The 18,503-nt window shown below is 39.2% G+C and overlaps 1 protein-coding gene across 5 annotated transcripts in view; it reads left to right on the top strand.

Annotated features, from left to right (window-relative positions):
- Positions 1–18,240, top strand: part of ZCCHC7 (zinc finger CCHC-type containing 7) — a 242,032-nt gene extending 223,792 nt beyond the window's left edge. For all 5 annotated transcript variants that reach the window (XM_058523575.1, XM_058523579.1, XM_058523578.1 and 2 more), the window contains 4 exons: positions 8,242–8,337; positions 13,393–13,510; positions 15,703–17,060; positions 17,091–18,240. In XM_058523575.1, coding sequence (XP_058379558.1) covers positions 8,242–8,337; positions 13,393–13,510; positions 15,703–16,145 — 657 coding nt within the window. In that variant the 3' untranslated portion in view covers positions 16,146–17,060; positions 17,091–18,240. The remainder of the gene's footprint in view (positions 1–8,241; positions 8,338–13,392; positions 13,511–15,702; positions 17,061–17,090) is intronic.
- The last annotated feature ends 263 nt before the right edge of the window (positions 18,241–18,503 follow it).

The following is an 18,503-nucleotide window of genomic DNA, read 5'->3' as shown; positions in this document are numbered from 1 at the left end:
TAGTTTTTTTTTTTAACAGAGAAAATATCAAAAACATACACGTCTGCTGCATGCTAATGATGTGCTGTACATTTTTTCATGAATTTTCATAAGGATTTTTTTCTACGTAGCATGTGTGGCTTAATGATGTAATCACCCGATAGACTAGAAAATACTCCAAAGGAGACGTTCCGGTCTGTTGTGTACATAATACATGTTTCAAAAATCTGCCTAATTAAGGAATTACTCAATGGATTGGGAGTCTGTTGGGTACATGACATAGTTTTTTTAATACATAAAAAATAGAAGTATATCATTATATATGGTGCTTTTAATGGCATTTTTAGGATGTGGGGGACATTAGTAGCAGTGTCCACTGGAATACACTTGAATTCTTTTTTTCACTGAGAAAAAATAAAAGCTTAAAAAACTTCATAAAGGAAGGTTTGTTTTAAAATCATTTTAAAGCCTTTAGCTTGGGGAGAAAACTCCTTCTAGTATGCCTCAAAGGGAAGTAATATTGTGAATATTTGTCAGAACGGTGTGCAAATGGAAAGCTTTGTCCAAAACCATGCTTGGAATAAACCTGGAGTTCAGATCCCCAGGTATGAGGACCCACCCCAGAAAAACACTGAAAAAGGAGGACAGGGCATCAGCCTTTGTATCTTTGGTCAGATGGGATCATCATTTTTGCCTTCTCTTTGGGTCTTCTTGGGTTCAGTTCTTCTTTGGGTAAAACTATTTAAATTTCTTCCTTTGGTTCTTTTAGACCCCGAATATGATTTTTCTTGAATATGTACTGGTTACGTTTCTGTTAGTATTTATATTATAAACAATACCAAAGGAAAGAGAGGGCGTCCATTCTTCTTTCCCTGTATTTTCTAAGTATTTTCTAAAATACTTAGAAAACTATGTTTGATCTCTAGAATAGGTAGTAAAAACAATATTTTAGACAGGAAAAAAAGTAGATTTTGAATTCAAACTTTTGTTCTGCTCAAATGCCAAGTTCATGCCATTGGGTCATTTCAACTAATGAACTTGGACTATGATGGCAAGCTTTTGGTTTAGGGTACCATTTTCTTAAGAAATCCTATTTGATTACTTGGGTTGGATTTTTTAAATACATGAATATTGGGAGAAGGCTTGTGTATTAGTGAGTTTATTGAAAGAATAAATTGATCAGAAATATTTTGAAAGAATAAGGTTGTTCTCAGGCATGAAAAGCGTATCGATTAAGAGGTGGATGTACAAAGTGACTTGTTCAGAACGACTGGAGCTAAGCTCAGTACTTCACTCAGTGTTATATTTGGTCGTGAATACATTTACCTCAAGTACTTAATATATTTGCTTTTTAATATATGTTCCTATAACAAATTGGATTAATAAATAAAAACATATCGTCTAGTCTTTAAGCCTATGTATGATTATAAAAATAAGTCCATTTTGCGTTCACAGGAGTAGAAAATTCCCTTTAATTAGTGAAATTGATTGCATCTCCTATATAGTAATGAGCTTCAACTAGATGCAAGCCCTCATTGGATCAAAGTCAGTTTAGATAAGGGCAGCTCAAGGTCACAGAGAGGGATGCCCAGCAGGTTCATTTGCATAAAAAATTACTTTTAGAAATAGGACACTGAGGTAGCTCTGGGGTTTTGATCTCTTGGCCTTTGTCATGGAGATTCCTAGTAGCGAAGGGAGTAAGGCTAGTGTCCCAGATAATGATTAACTGTTTTAATGGCATTCATTCATTCATTCCGCACTAACTACTCATGCAGAAAAAAGGGTTATGTAAAATGACATTAGAAGAAAATCATTTGTAATCGTTGCATCGGGCTGCACTTTAAGGAGACATTAGGAGTAAATTCGTGGCGTGGTAGGCTTATGCTTTATCTTCTGATATTTACTGGGTTTACTGGTGCATGAAAAGCTTTCAGCAAGAATAGCAGATGGGATGGACTTTTCATAGGTAATGCTATCTACCAGGTTATTACTTCTATATATTGATAGTAAACTAATCTCCAAGATATCACCCTACAAATATAGATTATTTAAATGTCTGTAACAAGAAAAAGAAAAAGAGCTGCTTTCATAAATAGTTCATTTGGTATCCATTGGGTCAAAGTCTTCAGATAAATTTTTTAACTTTAAAAAAAAGTTCTAAAACACTCCATTCATTCCCCTGCATCTAACTTTTTGTCTGCAGTACAGACATGTATGACAGAACCCTGAACTTAGAGCTAATCAGTTGACACATTCTGCTTTAAATTGGACCTTTACTGTTAATTAAAAATAAAGACATGCTGCGTGGCAGAAGTATTGAGTCACAAATTTATATTTCTAATGCTTTAAATAGCTGTAAGATTTTTGTTAGATCATAGTATGAAAATTTGTCCACTGGAAATCATTATTGAGTTTTCAGTACTGTATTCTGATATAGAAATGTTCTCTAATTAGGTAATATCTAGACTGATTTCATTTCTATTAAGTCCTAGTACATGATAGTTTACTAAAATGAGAGTACATAGATAGTGTTTGTCATGTCATTTACTAATTAATTATTGTGAAACAGTTTAGAATTTCATAGCACAATATAAATACTGTTGCTGTTTTTATTGGTAATATATGGAAGTTTTTAACTAGTGATGTTATTCAGATAAATGAACATCCAAATGTCTGCACTTCATCCAGGTCATAAATGAACAGGGGAACTAAATTTGAGGCTTTTTGAGTGAGATTACTTTCAAAATAAAATAAGTGTCAACATGAAACATGCTTTCAAAATCTTAAGAAAGATCTCTTTATCCCTAGTACTGTAAGACTGAGTTCCTATTCTCTTTGTATTACTAATTCCTTCCCGATTCTGACAGATTATGTACCACACTCTCAATGTAAAGTAGGAGAGACACTGAGGAAGCTGTATTAATTTATTCAGGCTTTTTAATATATCAAAGGATAATTTTATAAGTTGTCCCTTATTGACCTAAAAAAATTGATATAGTTTTCCAAAATATCCAAATGAACTAAAAGGTATTGGATGCTTACTGTGGGCCATGCGCTTTACACATGCATGACCTTCTTGTTCATTCATTAGTATCTACTGAACTCCTACTGGCCTGTTCCGGGAACTGAGGTGCAGCGGTGAAGGAGAAACAGACACTGTCCCGCCCTCACAGAGCCTATGTTCTCCTTGCCCAGGACATGCATGTGGGGGAATAGACAAAAAACAAACAGGTAAAATATCTAGTATGTCAGATGTTGTAAGTGCCTTGGAGTTCTAAAAAAAATAGGCAGTGAGCAGGACAGGGAGCGCCAGTGGGAGGGAGCTAGCAGTTTTAGTTAGGGTGGTCAGGAAAGCCTTACTAACAAGATGACATTTGCGCCAAGACTTGGAGGAGTGCACGGTGCTTTATCTGGGAGAAAGAGTGATGCAGGCAGATGGAACAGCAGTAGGACTACCTGTAATTTCCTCAAACTTCAGCAATAAAATGATTAAATTCAGATAAATTCCATAAAGCTTTTGCTGTGTCCTCAATCAGTAGCAGAGATTTTCAGCGTTCGTATTTACATTAAACACCTTTATTGGCTTCATAACTCATTTCCACTCTAAAAATGTGGATTCTCTAACATCTCCTCGTTCACCACCTATTTACTGAGCACTTACTGTGTTCTAGGTCAGGCATCCGCAAACTTTTTCTGTGAAGAGTCAGATAGTAAATATTTTAGCTTGGCAGGCCGTATGGTCTCTTATAACTCTGCCCTTACAGTGTGAAAAGCAGCCATACATAATCCATAAACAAATGTGCCTGGCTGTGTTTCAATACAACTTTACTTACAGCACTGAATTTTGAATTTCATATAATTTGCACTTGTTGCAAAATATTCCTTTTTTATTTTTAGCCATTTGAAAAGGTATCTTACATTCCAGCAACAGGGAGGCAGATAATAAACATAATAAGTAACCGGTTTAGTCCACTTGAAGAAGAAATAGGGAAAGGGAAATCGAGAGCACCGTGGCAGCATTCTTTCCTCTGAGAGGAGGTGATGGGAATGAACCACTGGAGTACTTGTGCAGTAGTATGACTTTCCCTGTGTTCTGTACTCCTGAGGAGAAGCCAGAAGTGCTGTGGGGGTACAGGGGGCCCCTCCTATGAGGAAGTCCCTACTTGTATCCATACCAGTCAAGTCAAGTTCCAGTGTCCGGATATCCCTGTTAACTTGGTCCTCACCAACTCCCCTCATCATTACTTCCTGATTGATCTTGTCCTTTTTGTAGGATTTCAGCCAGTGGAACCTCTTATTCCAGTGGAGTAAACATAGCATATTTTTCTTCGCATCAGTGGATCTAGAAATCTTGCCTCAGAGATAAATTGCCATGTATTTGCACAAACAAATATAAATGGAAAAATTTATAAACATAGATAAGTTTTTCAGAGAACATTTATTGTTTGGGGGGGTGGATTATTCTTTTTATCTTGGGTTATAGTCTCTGCTAATAGTCACCAACCAGTTATTGAGCACCTACTCTTAGCTTCAGACTAACTTCCCACACCACTTAAAATTAAATCCAGTGCTCATCGCCTGCATTTATAAAGCCCTAAGTGATCTGGTCCCTCTCCACCTCTAGAACCTCCTTTTCTTCTGCTCTTCCTTCACCTACCACACTTCCAAATTACAGCTGATTTTCAGATACTCAAATATGGCATGTTTGTGCCCACCATAGGGCTTTGCACTACCTGTTCCCCAGGCCTCATGCCTAGAATGCTGTTTCCCCAGTAATCAACTACTTGGTTTTTTCTTGTCATAAGAAATGGCCATCCCAGTGAGTTTCCCCAAAACTCAATCTAGGTCACCACCAATGACTCTCATTCACAAAACTCTATTTTAATTGCCTGTATATCATTTATTACTATCTGATATTGTCCGTGTGTGTGTGTGTGTGTGTGTGTGTTTTGTTGGTTTTATTTGTTTATCTGTCTTCCATTATGGAAATGTGAGCAGTGATTTTTGTCTTGCTCACTTCTCAATTACCTATCTTAGAACAATAACTGGCATGTGTTAGGCACTCAATAATTATTATTTTGAATAAGTTAATGAAGGAGTACCTTCCTGTGCTCATGTCATGTGCCCAGCACCCTTGTAAATGTCACTGATGGAGGCATCCTTGGACTTCCATTCTGCTCTACTTGTTCCCTTCCCTTCTTCCATACATAGGCTAATTTCTTGAAAAAGTCATCTATGTTCTGTTCTTCCACAACTTTCTACTTGTAATAAACCCATTATAATCTGACTTGTGCCTCTACTGCTCAAATGAAACTGCTCACAATTTTCGGTTGCCAACAACTTCCTGATTGCCAAGTCCACTGGATTTCGTAGTCTTCATGGTATTTGACCCATCAGTAGCTTTTGACAACTTGTTCCTTGAAACATTATCTGTTCTACCTTCACATCCATGACACCATCTATTTTGGTTTTGTTTCTTTCTCTTAAACCACATAACACTCCTGGTTGCAATTTTTTGTCACATCAAATAATATAGTTATCTTTTCAGGTGTAAAAATTATTTCTGCTTAATAATTTCATGTCTTCCCAGTGCTCTACAACCTGAACAAATTTATAAACCACTGCAGTGAGTGGTACATGCTTGTATGCATGCCTGTTAAAACTGTGTTTAGGGGCCAGCCCAGTGGCATAGCAGTTCAGTTGGCACGCTCTGCATCGGCGGCCCAGGGTTCGCTAGTTGAGATCCTGGGCATGGACGTACTCACCACTCATCAAGCCGTGCTGAGGCAGCATCCCGCATACAAGAACTAGAAGGACCTACGACTAGGATATGCAACTATGTACTGGGGCTTTGGGGAGAAAAAAGAACAAGAGGAAGATTGGCAACAGTTGTTAGCTCAGGGCCAATCTTCCTCAAAAAAAAGTAGGCATTCAAAAAAAAAACTGTTTAATTACTTTTGGCTAGTCTTAATTCATGAACCACATTTTCTATTGGAGAATATAAGACATTTGCTAGTTGCGTATTTTATTATATCCCAATTGATGATAGCTAAGGTTGTGAATTGCATTTTGTATAGCATTTGTAGTCATTTTCAGTAGAAAAGATCTTTCAGGTTATTGTCATCCTCCAGTATTCCATTTTAAGAAATAGGAGTTGAAAGTAAAGTTGTTTGAAGATGTTCATAACCTATAGATTGTTTCCCTGTGTCAAGAAAATAAAACCTCCACAAACTACCTGTTTGCCACATAACCACTGTCCTGGCTATTGTGGGAAATCATTTCCTTGCTCTTCTTTATATATAGTTTTACCACCTTTGTATGCATCTCTTCACTCTTCAACTTTCTTCTCTTTCTACCTTCCCACTGATTGCAGAATTCTCACAATGAGGTTATCCGTGAACAATCGCCAAATCTAAGGCTGTATCTCTGTTCTCATCTCACTAGGCCTCTCTCCTACATTTGACATTGTGGATCAGTTCATCCTCCTTGAAACTACTCTCTAAGGTGTGTGACTGTATTATCCTGTGGCTCTACATACTTTAACCTTTCTTTCCTGTCCCTTTCACATGTTCCTCTGCCTGCTGCTTAAGTGTTGTTATGCCCAGGGCTTCATCCTTAGTTTGCTGCTCATGCTGGCTATGGCGATCCTCTCCACTCTGGTCATTTCAGTCTCCACTATTATGCGGCTAACTTTCAGATCTAATCTTCAGCTCAGGATGTTCCCTAGGATTTAATTTTACACAGACAACTGCCTGGTGGACATCTCCACTGAGACACTCAACATCCAAGACAGACTTCATCATCTCTCCCGCTAAGTTTGCCCTTCCTTTTCCTGCCTTTTCTGAATGAATTGTTGGTACCACTGCTCACCAGTTCACCCAAGTTGGAAACCTGGAAAGCATCCTGATTTCTCCTTTCCCTCATTCCCCATATCTTTTCAGTGATCAAGTCATACCAGTTTATTTGCTCATGTATTTCCCAGATTTATTCTCTTTCCCCTACCCGTGTTACTCTTGTGGTTTAGACCCTCATCACCTCACCTTGAATTCCTAACAGATGCCTCATTGGTCTTTCTCGCTGCATCTAACCTTTTTCTCATATTCACCCTCCTTATAGCTACAAGCCAAGGTGGTCTTTCCAAAATAGAATTCCAACTATTCTGCTCATGCACTTACTTACAACTGTACACTTCAAACTGGGTAAAGCCTAAGCTCCGTAACATGACATATAAGGCTCTCCATTCTTTTGCCCTGCTCTCTCCAGCCTCATCTTTTTGTACACCTGGCTTGCATCTCATACTTTGTCAGCATGTATGCTCTTTCTTAGTTTCATGCCATTATTCACGCTGTCCCCTCTACCTTGGATTCTCCGTTTGACTTACACCTAATTCTTTGAGAGTAAATTTAAATTTTATACTTTCAGGGAAGCTTTCCCTGACTTCCTTCACCCCATCCAATGGTGGATCCCTCCCCCTACTCCATTAATACCTTGTACATGCTTCTGTCACTGTGCTTACATTGTTCTGTCATTATCTATATGTCTGCCATATTCTACCAGCCTATGATTCTTCTCTAGCTGAGGTACCTAATACCTAACACAATATTGGGCACAATGCCGAATGGAATGAGGCTCGAGGAAGAAGAGGAAAGTACATATTGATGTTAACAATAAAAGAATTGTTATCATGTTACACAGTTCAATACACAGAATTATCTGACTATGGGGTCTCCACACTAAACTCTAAGAGGCAGTATTTCTAAGGAATCTCCTACCTAAAAAGAGCTCTTTTGGCAAAAAAATGAGACTTATTTCTTCTAACATTTAGTTTGTTATTAGTGATATTGAGTGGATTCCGACTCCTAGCGCCCCTGTGGACAGCAGAGCAGAACCCTGCTCAGTCTTTTTGCACCATCTTCTCACCTTCTATTATATCAGATGATGCTCTGCTGATATTCATAGGGTTTCACGGCCAATTTTTTTGGAAGTGGGTGACCAGGTCCTTTGTCCTAGTCTGTCTTACTCTGGAAGCTCTGCTGAAACCCGTCCACCATGGGTGACCCTGCTGGTATTTGAAATCCCAGTGGCATAGCTTTCAGCATCACAACAACACACAGCCACCACAGTATGATAGCCGACAGACAAGTGGTGTGGTTCCCTGACTGGGAAACGAGCCCAGGCCATGGTGGTGAGAGTGCCGAATCTTAACTAGACCACCAAGGCTGGCTAACATTTAATAAACCCTCTCAAATATTCGTGTTGCAGACCAAACCTGGACCACCCAAAAAGCCGAAGACCCCTTCTGGACAATCAGCCTTAGTGTATTGCTACAACTGCGGGCAAGAAGGCCATTATGGACATGTAAGTTTGAGTGGCATTTGGGCATAAAGCATTCTATTGTTCAGGGAATGGTTGCTGAAAGATAAACTTGAAAAGAATGTAATTCTGAATGCTTACTTTTTTATAAACTAACATCCTGAAGTAAGACTTAATATATTTTCAACTGATTTACTTCTCCCATCCCTGCCAGAGTAATGAATCTGTCAGAGCACATTCCTCTAATTGTTTTAAATATATATAAACAGGTTAAGCTAAAACAAATACAGCTCATAAAATCAATCAGGCAGATAATAGTAGTCAACAGAATGGTAGCAGTTCTCATGGGTTCTTATGATTACTGTTACTTTGACACAGACAAATCATGATACTAGATTTTCTACGTAGTTCTCAGTATCTCCTGTCTTCCCTGGTACCGTGTTCAGTTATGTCTTTACCACTCACATGTAAACCCTGACACTCATCAGCAGAAAGACAGAGGTGCTGTATTGTCGACTAGCCTGCCTATCCCACAAATGCCCAAACTCCCTGTCCAGCCTGCATGTTCTCTAATCCCAACTGAAAAGGCCAAATTTGTGTGTTCTTGATGCTGAAGTGTCAAAGCAGAAGAAACTTCTTGCTATGAGGTGAGCATGAGTCTCCTAGCCAGTTGTCTCGTTAAGTAGGAAACAGCAGCAGCTCATCCCAGAGACAGTAGGTAATAAGAATAGGCTCAGAGCCTATACATTCTGGGAATCCTGAGGCAGAGGAGGAAAGGCAGTGACACAAGAAGTAGAAAATCTATGTGGAGAAATACATTCCCAGTCTCCAGATAGGCTTCTAACAGCCTAGAAACTAAAATAAACTAATAACAAATCAGATCTGATGACAGGAAGTGGAAAGCATACAGAGGGTAGGGAGTCCTCAAAATGAGAAGAGCTGTAAGCAGTAGGAGAAGAGCTGTAAGCAGTAGGATGTAGTATTGCAGGTCACATCTTGAATTCTGAGCATGGCAATTCACTCGTGCAGACCTTGGGGCTGGAGCTCTACGGTGTGGGGAGAGACAGAAAGCCTGGGAGAAGGAAAAGTGTGGACAGAGTCCATCAGCAGATACAGTTTATCTTCCACATTGGGGCAGCAGGTGTGGAGTGAAGGGGTAGAATATGAAAGCTAGCATGAGGCTCTGATCCTTAGTTCTAATTTTTGCTCTGCTACTGACTTAACCATGTGACTAGAGCAACCCACTTTTTCTCTCTGATCTCCAATTTCTTTATCTCCAAAGCAAAGAAGTTGTACTGGGAGCTCTCTCACCACTGACAGTAGGGTGTGATTTCCAGTGTGATCAAATCCATAGTGTGGTGGTCCAGATGGAGAGACCCTGCAGTGTACTTAGTCCACTTCTATAGAACTCGCACTGAAAACCTCATTAGAGAATAGTTTTTTTTTTTTTTACAAAATTATCATCTCTACATCTTTTCCTGCTCTGTGCATTCCTCCTTGTTGCCAAAATTCAGATGTTGCCACCACTTTAGGGAACATATTCACATAAGCACTCCACTGGCATACAAATCACATAGATGTACAATCTATGCTTGCTTACCTCTTTAAAGCAAAGGGATATAATTTTAGCATTTATGTTTTGTTCAATTAAAGAAAAACAATTATAGTTGGACACATGCTGCTTACTAGTCACTCCTGTTAATGTAGGTAGGAAATATATTACAGGTATTTGGAATTTATCCCTGAAATCTAGATTTAGATAATTTTTCATTTGCAGTAAAGCAAATTTGGCAGCCTAATTCCTGCCATAGATGAAGAACTCTAGATTATCCGCACTAATGAAGAAGATCAGTGGTGTGGCTAATCCAGAATAGTAGATAAATTATATAGCCAACTATCAGTTGTCTGTGCTAATGGAGGGGACCAGCGATGTGGATAATCAAAATATAATTTACATTTAGCTTTGGAAAATACTTACAGTACTGTATAGCCCTGTATAGTCACAGCAGTCTAGACCATATAGGATCCAAACAGGTGGTTAATGATGTCTGAGGACCTCTCCCCTTCAGTTTCAGAAATGCAGCTCTACAGATGTTATTGAATAGCTTCCTTATGTGAAAGATATTCTAAGGTGATTATGGCATCGCCCTTCCCTAATTTCACTCACTCTCTAGTTGGGGAGGCAGGGACAATCATAAGCAACTCCATATGAGGCAAACTGTGACAGGAAATGGTAGTCACTATACAAAGAGATGACTGCAGGAGGCTGTGAAAGGATGAGTGGGGCCGTGGGGGTATATCAAGATCTCTAGTACCTTTTTGTAATGGTAATTTTCTCTTACTATTTTATGGTTAGAATCTGTCTTAGTCCATTTGGGCTACTGTAAACAAACTACCATAGACTTGATGACTTATAAACAACAGGAATTTATTTCTCACTGTTCTGGAGGCTGGGAAGCCCAAGATCATGGTGCTGGCAGAGTCACTGTCTGGCTAGGGCGCATTGCTTCATAGATGGTACTTTCTTGCTGTGTCCTTAAATGGTAGAAGGGTCCAGGGAGCTCTGTGGGGTCTCTTGTATAAGAGCAGTAATCCTGTTCATCAGAGCTCCACCCTCATGACCTAATCTCCCAAAGGCTACACCTCCTAATACGATTTCAACATACAGATTTTGGGGGGACACCAACATTCAGACCACAGCAGGATCTTAGACCCAAGTCTTTCCTGGGTATCCTTTCTTCTGGAAACTTGGAGTACCCCATGGATAGAGGTTTATAAAAGTAATTCTTTTTTTTTTTTTTTTTTTTTGTGAGGAAGATCAGCCTTGAGCTAACATCTATTGCCAATCTTCGTCCTTTTTTTTTTTTCCCCCTTTTTCTCCCCAAAGCCCCGGTAGATAGTTGTATGTCATAGTTGCACATCCTTCTAGTTTCTGTATGTGCGACGCCGCCTCAGCATGGCCGGACAACTGGTGCGTTGGTGCATGCCCCGTATCCGAACCCAGGCTGCCAATAGCGGAGCGCGCGCACTTAACCGCTAAGCCATGGGGCTGGCTCCCAAAAGTAAATCTTGACATTACCATTTAGGTTTGCCTTTACAACTTTCAGGACTCAAAAAAACCCGAAAAAGATCCAGAAAGTCAGCAGCAGAGGAAATCTAAAGATAGTTGAAAGAAGGAAATAATAAAGATAAGAACCAAAATTATTGAAATAGTAAAATTAATAGCATCAGCAAAAACAAAAGTTGGTTATTTGAAAATATTTTCTTTTCAAAAGGAAAAAGAGACTTCTGGAAAAACTACTCAAAGAAAAAGTACAAATAAACAATGAATGAACAGTGTAAATAGCTTAAAATGCAGTATAGATTTTTAATTATAAGAGAGTACCGTATAAACTTTATAAAGTTCAAAGTTCAATTTGAAAATGCAGATAAATAATTCTCTAGAAAAATATGAATTAATCGAAATGACTGAAGACAAAAAAACCTACCTAAACTAGTATCACTAAAGAAATTGAACTAGTACTCAAAATTCTCCCCAACAAAATATACCAGACCCCAGATAGTTTTATAGTCAAGTTTTACCAAACCTTTATTCAGAAACGGATAATCCAGAAGAACACTACCAACTTATTCTGTGAAGCTATTATAACCTAAAGCCACTTCAAAATATTTACAGAATGGTATCATTTTTATGAAATCTGAACAGTTCAAACTTACACTATTGTTTATTGGATTATTCATTAGTAGTAAGAGTGTAAAAACATATGAGAATGGCAGACACCAACTTTCAGGCAATGGCAACTTCTGGAAAGGGAAAGAGATGAATGGGAAATGAGAAGGAGAGTTACACAGAGGATTTCAATTATATCGGTAATGCTTCAATTTTTGGAGGGGAAACCAAAGTAAATTAAGGTAAAATTTATGGTTTGATAAAGCTGAATGATAGATACAGATTTCCATTACTTTATTTTCTGTACTTGCGTATATATTTAGAGCAATTCATAATTTTTTAAACTCTGAAAATTATGTTCCTAAGTGTATGGCTACCAGCTTGGTCAGATATCTTAGAATTACAAATTGAGTATATAATGCCAAAGTTATGATAAATCAGCTAAATTCTGTGTGGGTATTTCACATGCTTTCTTCCTAAGAGGTTTTCTAATTTTTCTTCAATACCTAGCTAAGAAGTATTGAACGTTTATAAATAAATTTTAGGCAAGATGGCAGGAGACAGAAATGGGAGAGTTCCAAAGGAAATCCTCTTTCAAAGAACAGGTATTACTTGGTGTCAGATATGCTGAGTGGATATGTGTCACTGATCATGATATACAAAGCCTACTGTGTGGGCAGGGTTCAGGCCAAGGATGTGGATTTGGGAACTGTCAGGGTGGGGAGGCCAGAGTCATGAGAGTGGGGAGCTCTCCTCGGTGATGAGTGAGGAGAGTAATCTCATCTTGAGTGGGGGGAGCAAAGAGAAGAGAGGGCTCCTTTGGGGTGTTTCAGAATTACCTAGGAGCATTTTCAAACTAGACATAACCCACCACCATCCTGCTCCCCACCGTAAGAATCACTGCCGTCATGAGCAGTGAGTGTTGAGTTAAAATATGCTTGCAAACCACTTGTGTAGAGGGAAAAGAGCAAAGCGTTAAGAATTTACACCCACATTTAGGGTGTAAATGTGAAGGGAAGAAGAGAAAGGAGAAGCACTTGATGGAAGGCTGTTGAAAAGACAAATAAGCAAAGGTCTAATGCAACCTAAGGCCAAATAAAGTAAACCTCCTAAAGGAGGTACAAGGCACATGCAGTGGGGACCCACCCTCCGTTGCTGTTAACTCAGACAGAGAGCGGTTTGGCAGGGAAGATTGAAAAAAAATAAGGGTGTCATAGGTAAAGAAGTAAGGGAAGCAGATAGCATGTAAGCAGGATTGGGTGTCTGGCTGGCTGATTCGCCCAGCATCCCAGCCAGATCACATCCTGGAGCCACAGCGTGAGTCTCAGTCACATAGGGCTCATCTCTAATTACGGTGGTCCATAATCTTGCAGAAAGGTTGTCTGAACAGTGTGCCCTTGTGACGTCATAATTTCAAATACAATTTGCAGGAATGTGCAGAAAGACGGATGTTTAACCAGACCTTTCCAACATCTCCATTCATCTACTACTATGATGACAAATACGAAATCCAGGAGAGAGAACAGAGAATAAAACGAAAAGTAAAAGGTGGGTTATTAGACTTCATGTTAGATCACCTTTGCGGTATGTTCTAAATTTCTTTTTGCACTGTCGTTGCTTGCTTTGGAGGTCATTGGTTAGCACAGAAAATGTTTTTAATAATTACCATAGAATCTGGAACTTTCCTAATCTCCAGAAATCAAGCACCTACTTCAAAAATCCTGTGTTGTGGGGCCAGCCCCGTGGCCGAGTGGTTGAAGTCCCGTGCGCTCCACTTGGGTGGCCCAGGTTCACGGGTTCAGATCCCGGGTGCAGACCTACCCCATTCATCAGCCATGCTGTGGAGGCATCCTACATACAAAATTGAGGAAGATTGGCACAGATGTTACCTCAGGGCGAATCTTCCTCAAGCAACAAAAGAAAGAGGAAGATTGGTAACGGATGTTAGCTCAGGGTGAATCTTTCTCACCAAAAAAAATCCTATGTTGTCATCTGTTCACAATAAGCATTTTTCTCACGTAATGATCATTTTGGAAAATGTCCAGAAAATACCTCTATCCATATATGAATGCAGTTTTTTTAAAGCCTCCTTTGAGATTTTTCAGTTTGACAAGTAATTATTTTTTCCCTTTGCATATAGCTAGTATTTTTCATGGAAAGAAAGCTTTCCCTGCTGAGTGATTCCCAGTGATTCCTGGAGTTTCCCCGAAGAATGACGGTCTTAGGGCCAGCCTTGTGGCTTAGTGGTTAAGTGCGCACGCTCCGCTGCTGGCGGCCTGGGTTCGGATCCCGGGCGCGCACCGACGCACTGCTTCTCTGGCCATGCTGAGGCCGAATCCCACATACAGCAACTAGAAGGGTGTGCAATTATGACATACAACTATCTACTGGGGTTTTGGGGGGGAAAATAAATAAATAAAAAGTTTAAACAAAAAACAAAAAGAATGGTGGTCTTATTGGCCACCATTGCGAGAGAGCTCCAGGTCCACAGCCACCATCTGTGGTTTCTTTATTTACTGTTGCTAACACAGAGTTCTTTCTCACCAAATTATTATCATGTAATTTAAGCCTATTTTCTCTGCCTCTGTTCTTGCTTGCTGTATACTTCAAGATTGTTTACCAAGTTACTTTTCTTGCTTCAGAACAAAATAGTTCCATATTTTTCAAGTTGATGTACACATTATTGACTCTTTTGGCCTTTTCATTATTCTTTTCCAAACTCTCTCTGAGTTCAGCTTCTTTTCAAAATGAGGATACTAATTCTAGAGGAATTACTTCTCAGCTCCTATATATTTTACATATTTTATTTTATATAAGATTTATCTCAACTCTATGTAGAGAAATTATATAGTACATGAAGATAATGATTAGGCAACTAAATTAGAAAAAGAGTAAAAAGAAATTCTGATCCATTGGAATTTTTATTTTATGATGAAGTCTATAAGTAATTACTTGTTTTTGTTCTATATTCTAGAATTTATGTTTGGTTCCCTAAATATACTACTTTGCACTTCATCCCATTTTTTATTGGCCATTTCTTTAATCTTTCAAGGTTCCATTGACATGTTAGTTTTCATCCATCACTGTAATCTCATCTCCCACCTCCCCATCAGAATCAACTACCATCAGACACTTGTAGTAAGAGTGCCACATCCTGACAAAATATGACATGAGATCTGGCACTGAAATCTCTCGGATACGCATGTGTGTGCACACAGTCTCCAAGCCAGTGATCTCTACTCTAGAGGAGTAATCTTTCCAGTTTGGCACCCACCTATAAGTATTGTAACCAGACTTTATCTTCAGAGGATAATTGAAATGTCATAGGACTCTCAGAAGGCCCTTTTATACATCTTGCTTCACCTTATCGTCAACGGCCGTTTCTTTATCACTGCAGGAACTTGAATTGGTCAGACATGGCTTTTCTTCACCAAGCTAAGATGATTACTGCTCTCACTGGTCGTGGTCTCCATTGTTTAGTGTAGGTAAACTGTATTGAACGGGATAAATATTGTTGGGTTTCTGGATGTTTTCCATTTTAAGCAATCAGAAATATAGAACTACAACCATTCCATTTTTAGTGAGTGATTTTTACCTTAGTAAGAGCTCTTTAGAATGTCATATCATTAACACATTTAAATGTCTGGCTTCCCTCTCTGCTAAGTTCTTTACCAACCTGTGAAAGCTCTGCGTGGACTGTCTAGCCACTGAATATGCAAAAATACTTTTATGTTTTCCAGAACTCCAGAAAAATGGAGATTTTCCAAGGCAGTTCAAGAGGCCTCATATGGAAGCAGCAGATAAGAGGCCCCACCATGATATGAGGAAGAGCCATACCTCACGGAAAAACAACAGGTGGCCTCAAGAAAAGAAAGAAACCCAAAAAGAAGCAATGAGCAGGAGCAATCGAGAGCGTGAGAAGCACAGGAAAGCTGACAGGTGTCGTGAAGTGGATGAGGACTTTCCCAGGGGCCCCAAAATCCACTCTGCTCCCAGCACTTTCAGGACCCAGAAGCCTCGCAAGTCTTTTTGCCACTCATCGCATTACCACAAGCCAAGAGAAGACAAGCTGCCCAAAGAGGGCAAGCGGGGCAAGCATAAGCAAAAGGAGAGCTGCTTGGAGGGTGACAGCAGTGATCATTTACTTCTTCTTAAGCAGAGGAAGAAAAAGTCTAAGCTGTGAGACAGCTTCTGATTTGGCTTTCCAGTGTTTGTCTGGTCTTCGTGTCTACAACATCCTGGCAATATTTTATTATCTGTGATTAAATAAAGTGAGTTTTTTGGTTTTTTAATCTCAGCCATACCTAGAGCTTCTGGACAAAGACCTTGGAGATCCCACTTCTCTGTCCAACAGCTTTTTAGGTAAGAAAACAGATAAACTAGGACTTCCCTTGTTCCATTGTGTCATTTTTACTCAGAATCCCAGGGATAGGAAGAATTAGTCTTTTCAAGAAAACTTTTTAAAAATAATCTAAAAAATAAAAGCTCATCCAATGTAATTCATCTGCAGTGTATGAAAAATCCTTGCAGGAAAAGAAATTAATACTGATACAAAAAATTCATCTATCTTTGTCAGCATTACTTCTTTTTTTAACATCAGAGAGGATAATAGCTATAAATCTAAATCCAGCTCTTCTTGCTTCTGAAGCTGGTGTCGGAATCTTCCTTTGGTCAGAGCATCACAGGCTGAAAAATGAAGGTGTCATCAGGGAGTTGGGCTACAGCAAAATCCAAGTACTGGATCCATCCATGTAAATGTCATGAGACAGATTGCCTGGAACAAGTGAAAAAGAGTCATCAAAAATTTTAATGTAATTTTAACGAAATAGTTTTTACCATTTTTACAGCCACACTTCAAGAAGACTGTCAGATACATAGAGATGAATATTGCCCAATTTAAAAAATTGTTTTGTTTTCATGGGTTTTTAACTACCACAAAGCTATCCAGAAACTTTTGTACTTGTGAACCTTTTGTACTTATCAAAGCCTAATGTTAGAATAAGAAAAATAAAACGTCTGAAATAGTGAAGAAATTTGTCTTTTATGTAAAAAGACAATGAGAGTTTGGGTGACAAAGAGCATACTTGGGTTGGACAGGGTGACAAAGAGCATACTTGGGTTGGACAAGTGGCTAAAGTTACAAAATCTCCCTAAACTGGGGTCAGAATGCCTTGTCGCCCAAGCACTAGCTCTGTGCCAGAATAAAATGAAATACAGTCAGCTGACAAGGACAGTTTTATAATGTTGGATTCTTCAATTTTGTGTTTTACTCTTTGTGAAGTGTACAGACTGCTGTCTCGTAGGATCAGCTCTCTTATCTTTGGGGCAGGGAGAGTCTCTCCTCCCAAATCAGTTTGAATGTAAATTGTAGGTCCAGTCTTGAGTCTGCACCTTCCCTGTCGCTGCCCAGCTTTCAGCCAAATGTCAGGGTTCCTTGTGTGTTGGTGCGTGGCTTCCTAATGTCGGCTGGGATTCTTTTGACCCTAAGGTAAGTGACTGGAGTCTTTTAAGACGCTGCTAAAAGTGACAGCCATGAAAAACAGCTTGATAGTGTGGTGAGCCTTGAGATGATTGGCATTATTCCTCAGTAGGACCTGGGACACGCGTGGCTTATTATCGATGTGGTGTGACTAGTGTTCCTTCAGATCCGAGGGCATCTGCTTTCAGAGCAGAAATGGGATTGCTGTTCTTTAGGGTCTTTCATACATGGAAGATTGTATGGAGGAGGGAAGAAAGGAAGCTCTTTTTCTGCTTGTTTCTGCACATTATCTTATATTTCCTCCCAAATTGTATTTCTTCGTTAGACAAACATTTTGTTCTGGGCATAATGTACCCTTCAAGTCCATTTGTATGCAGATAGGAAAGGCAGCTGAGCTTCTTGACTTGTGGGCATTAGGATGGTAAGGAACCAGCAGAAACACAGGAGCCTCTGCTGCATTTCCCCTTCGCTGCCCCTGGCGCCTGGCTCTTACACCAAGTGTTCAGTTAAGTCAGGCGGTCAGTCAGCTCACACACCAACTTTCCATACAAGAAGGGGGAGTTTAAAATCTAGAGAGATTTGACAATCAAGTAAGATTTTAAATGGATAAATAGGATTAAGAGAAGAAAAGCAGATGTCCCAAACAATAAGGATCCCTATAGTTGCTAAGATTGAGGAGACTCTCAACATCTTTTGCTTCTGGCCCCACTTTGATCAGAAGCAGCTTGAGTGGCTCCTTTCCTGGATTCTAGCTTGGCTCACGTTTGGCATTCTTTAAGAATAGAGCGGAGAGAAACTAGCTCCCATTCTCTGTGGAAAGCCTATTCATAGTGCCTGTTATTTCAGAACCATGCTATTAACAGTGCCTATTATCACTCTTTATTTTTATGTTATACAAGGAGTACCTATTCATTTTAAAGGGAAATAAAGTTTTAAATCATACCTGATTCTTCTACCCAAAAATATGGTTAAATTCTTAGTGTCTATCCTTCCAGATTTTTTTCTGTACATAGATAAATTTTTTGTAACCTTCTTTTTCACCTAATCATGAAAATCTTTCTT

This window comes from Diceros bicornis, chromosome 28, assembly GCF_020826845.1.
Source record: "Diceros bicornis minor isolate mBicDic1 chromosome 28, mDicBic1.mat.cur, whole genome shotgun sequence".
In the NCBI taxonomy this organism is placed as follows: domain Eukaryota; kingdom Metazoa; phylum Chordata; class Mammalia; order Perissodactyla; family Rhinocerotidae; genus Diceros; species Diceros bicornis.
Note: the sequence above shows the minus strand (reverse complement) of the source record. Positions and strands in the feature narration are given on the sequence as shown.